At 44.1% G+C, this 4,359-nt stretch overlaps 1 protein-coding gene across 4 annotated transcripts in view; it reads left to right on the forward strand.

Annotated features, from left to right (window-relative positions):
* The window catches only part of Nup210l (nucleoporin 210 like), a 120,365-nt gene that overhangs the window by 41,572 nt on the left and 74,434 nt on the right, over positions 1-4,359 (forward strand). For all 4 annotated transcript variants that reach the window (XM_021157946.2, XM_021157948.2, XM_021157949.2 and 1 more), the window contains exon 13: positions 1,097-1,295. In XM_021157946.2, coding sequence (XP_021013605.1) covers positions 1,097-1,295 — 199 coding nt within the window. The remainder of the gene's footprint in view (positions 1-1,096; positions 1,296-4,359) is intronic.

Raw genomic sequence — 4,359 nt, forward strand, 5'->3', positions numbered from 1 at the left:
GTCCTGGAACTCACTCTGTAGACCAGGCTGGCCTCGAACTCAGAAATCTGCCTGCCTCTGCCTCCCAAGTGCTGGGATTAAAGGTGTGCACCACCACGCCCAGCTTCCCCAAGTGTTTTTAATCAGTTGAATTTGTAGGTGTATGTGAAGTGCTGACCTAAGTTGACCTGGTTAGGTTTTATTTTGTCATCTTGACACAAGCTAGAGTCATTTGACAAGAGGGAACCCCAATTGGGAAAAAATATTGGTCTGTAGGGAAGCCTATAGGGGCACTTTCTTAATTAATGATTGATGTGGGAGAGCCCAGCCCATTGTGGGCTGGTGGTCCTGGGGGCTCTAAGGGAGCAGGCTGAGAAAGCTGTTTTCCTCTGTAACCTCTGCTTCAGCTCCTGCCTCCAGGTTCCTGTCCTGTGTGAGTTCCTGTCCTGACTTCTTTATACAATGATCTGTTACCTGAAAGTTTAAGCCAAATAAATCCTTTTCTCTCTAAGTCTCCTTTAGTCATGATATTTCATCACAGCAATAGGAACCCTAAGACAAACTAGGCTCTGGTGGTGCACATCTCTAATCCCAGCACTCAGGAAGCAAAAGCAGGTAAACCTTTGAGTTCAAGGCCAGCCTGGTCTACAGAGTAAATTCCAGGACAGCCAGAGCTACACAGAGAAGTCCAAACTCCCCCCCCCCAATTTATATTTTATACATATATATATATATGTAAAAAATATATATAAACTGGAGGCTAGATTAGTGATAGTGAGCTTTCTGAGCATGCACAGGATCTGCATTCAACTTGAGCATCACCACCACCCCACCAAAAAAGAAAAGAAAGACTAGGGGGACTGAAGGAAAACATGTAAGTAAGTAACAGCAGTGTGCGGAGAGGGTAAACATACGTTGTTGAGACATGATCTCACTGTGGCCGAGGATGAACCTGACTCTATTGTATTGGCTCAGCTTTCTAAGGGCTGGACTCAGGCATGTGCCCCACACTAAATTGTTCATATTTATGTGTATATTACATATGTATAGACACACAGCCCATGATTATGAGTGTGTCTTAATGTCCTTTCCTAAAAGTTAATTGCTTTTCCCTAAGGTGTATGTCATGAAGCTGAACAAAATGGAACTGTTGCCATTTCAAGCTGATGTGGAAATTGGCCAGATTATTGAGGTATCCATTGCAATGTATCATGTAAATACAGAGACCAAGGAGGCCATCGCATTCACAGACTGCTCGCACTTACCCCTCGATCTCAACTCGGATAAGCAAGGAGTCTTCACTCTTTTTAAAGAAGGCAAGGCTAAGCTTTTACCACCCCACCCCTTCATCCTTTAATTAAGGGACAACTACCACTGAAGTTTAATTCATACAATTCTTTCTCTCCTTCCCTCCCTCCCTGCCCCTCCCACTCCCCTCCCCCCAATAGGATGCTGCTATGTAGCCTAGGCTGGCCTTGGATTCATAATCTCCCTGTCGCCGGGTGTGGTGGCGCACGCCTTTAATCCCAGCACTCGGGAGGCAGAGGCAGTCGGATTTCTGAGTTCGAGGCCAGCCTGGTCTACAGAATGAGTTCCAGGACAGTCAGGGCTATACAGAGAAACCCTGTCTCGAAAAAAAAAAAAAAAAAAAAAAACCATAATCTCCCTGTCTCAGCCTCCTGAGTGCTGGCGGGAAAGGCCTTGATGCAGTTGTTACTCTACTCTTTTTTATGAATATTGACACTGAGAGCAAAAGCACGGCACGGGTGTTGTGTCTTTGTGTGTGGTGTGCATATATCATATATGTGCTCATGTTCATGTGGATGTGGATGCACATCACATGTGTTCACATGTATGTGCGCCCTGGATTTGGAGGTGATATTGGTGTCTTCCTTGATTGGATGCAAGTTTATTTATCGAAGCAGAGCTTGCCACTGAACTCAGAGCTCACCCCTTCTCACTGGTCTAGCTTGTTTTGGGGTCCTGTCTGCTCCACAAGTGCTGGAATTCCAAGTGGTCATCACACCTGCCTGGCTCTTTCATGGGTTTGGGAGATCTGAACTCTGGTCCTCACACTTGGAGGGAAATGAGTGCTTTATCTTCTGAGCCATCTCCCTATCCCCAAAGCTGAGCTTGCTAACCCTGTGGCTGAACAGACCATTTCCAGCCATAGGAGCATCTTCTATTTCTGGCCTCCCTTTCCTTTCCTCTTTCTTTCTTTAATACATGTATTTTTGTTTTCAGGAGTGAGGATTGATCCTAGGGACTTGGACATGCTAGACGGTGTCCCCAGGCTTTCATGTTTCCTTTTTAAGAGGAGTATGGTGTCATTTCATGACTGTATGTTATTGTCAAAAGGAGATAATATATTTATCTTTTCTTTTCTTTTTTGAGGCAGAGCCTCATGTAATCCAGACTGGCTTTGAACTTGCTATGTAACCAAAGATGACCTTGAATTTTTGGTTTCCTGCCTCCTGCTGAGATGATCAGGAATACCATGCCTGATTTACACTCTACTGGGGACAGAGCATGCCCAGTAAGCACTCTCCCAACTCAGCTATACCTTTAGTCTTGACAGTATGTTTTTCTAGTGAAAAAGGAAAACACAAATAATTTATTTATAAAGACCAGCATGCATGCTTCTTGCTGTTGAAGTTCATATTTTATACTGAGCCCCACTGATTTTCACCAATATAGTGCAGAAGTAACATGGGATATTTCTTTAGCATTTAGTGTTTGCCAGTCTCTTTTGTGAGTACTTTCCCATATTAATTCCTGTGACTCGTTGATGTCTGGAGGAGTGCCATCAGCCCGACTTCTTCCTTATCCTGCTTGCTCATCAGCGTGTAGCATCCTTCGGCTTTCCTCGCTCTTCTCTTCTAAGCTCTAACTAATGATGTAAGATATAACAAACATCACTTTAACCTTTTATCCTGATAACCATTGTAAATGGCTTTAAAAAGTTACTTAATAATTATCAATATGACCTGGCCAGTCCCCCAATAATCAAGGCAGAATCCTACAGACTTATTTATTTATTTACTTATTTTTATGTATGTGAAAACGCTGTCTCTGTCTTCAGACACACCAGAAGAGGGCATCAGATCCCGTTACAGATGGTTGTGAGTCACCATGTGGTTTCTGAGAATTGAACTCTGGACCTCTGAAAGAGTAGTTGGTGCTCTTACCCTCTGAGCTATCTCTCCAGCCCTCCTATGGATTTTTAAAATCAGCTTTAGCATGATTACTGGGCTAATTACCCCTAATATATTTTTCTATACACTAGACTGTTAATTCCCCTGCTGTGCTCCCCAAGTTCTTGTTTGAGTCCTGAGTTATTTCTGTTCCATCAATCTGTCCTCAGGGGACATTTCACTCAGCTACAAGCTCCTGGTCCATCACATCTAATGGAGACCTCCTGTACTTTTGTCTTCTTTCTCCTTCTCCCTCCTCCTCCTCTCCCGTCTTCTTCCTTCACTTTTTCCTCCTGGTCTATACCCTGTGACCCCCAGACAGTAGCTGAAACCCCACCTACCTCTATTTTCCCCAGTAATTAACCAATAGCTTTAAGTTGGGAGCAACCAGATCTTAGAGTTAAGAATTTAACATTTGAATGCACAGCACCAGATGAATCCTCAACAACTGTTGTGCCAGGAAGCCATCGTATATCCCAAAAGACCACCAAGGAGCTGTTTCTGATGTAGTCCCATTGGGATCTCCTTATTACTAATTCAGGTTTGGGCTTACTCACTGCTGGCCCACAGGACAGTTTGGCAAAGCAGCCCTGAAATGGAAATAATTGGTGGGGGCAGTGGGGGGGTGGTGTCCAGTCTGGCAAGCATGTAACTAAATGTCTATTGTAAGCCGACAGGTGGGTGCTCTGAAGCAAGACCATATACAATCACAAATGGTCAGAAAGAACATCTAGAACAATCAGACTAATCTTTGATTAACTGTTGCTAGGAAGTAGCTAGGGAGTAGCTCAGGCCAAGAGCAAGCTGTGGGGTCCTTCCTAGTGCTTGGCAGCAGCTTGGGTTCAACTGTGGGCCAAGTTCTCAGGCTTTTTGTTTTTCTTTTAAGATGGAGGCTGGTTTTAAGATGGAGTAGGTTTGGCCTCTCATTCCCCACTTTCTCTGGTAACTAGAAGGCCCAATCATAGGACTTCCTGAAGCTGGTAGTGACTTTTTATCATCATGTTAATTAGTCTCAAGTCTTTCTTTTATGATCTGGACTAATTTGTTTAGGATGTAGGGGCCGAAGGTAAGGAGCAGAAGTGAAATGAGCAGGGGCCCAGCAGGGTAGATATCAGGGTGGTCAGCCATGGGGAGCTGTTGATCTGTAGTTGAACCAGCCTTGTGCCTGTTCTCTTTTTTTTTTTTT

Source organism: Mus caroli, chromosome 3 (assembly GCF_900094665.2).
Source record: "Mus caroli chromosome 3, CAROLI_EIJ_v1.1, whole genome shotgun sequence".
Taxonomy (NCBI): domain Eukaryota; kingdom Metazoa; phylum Chordata; class Mammalia; order Rodentia; family Muridae; genus Mus; species Mus caroli.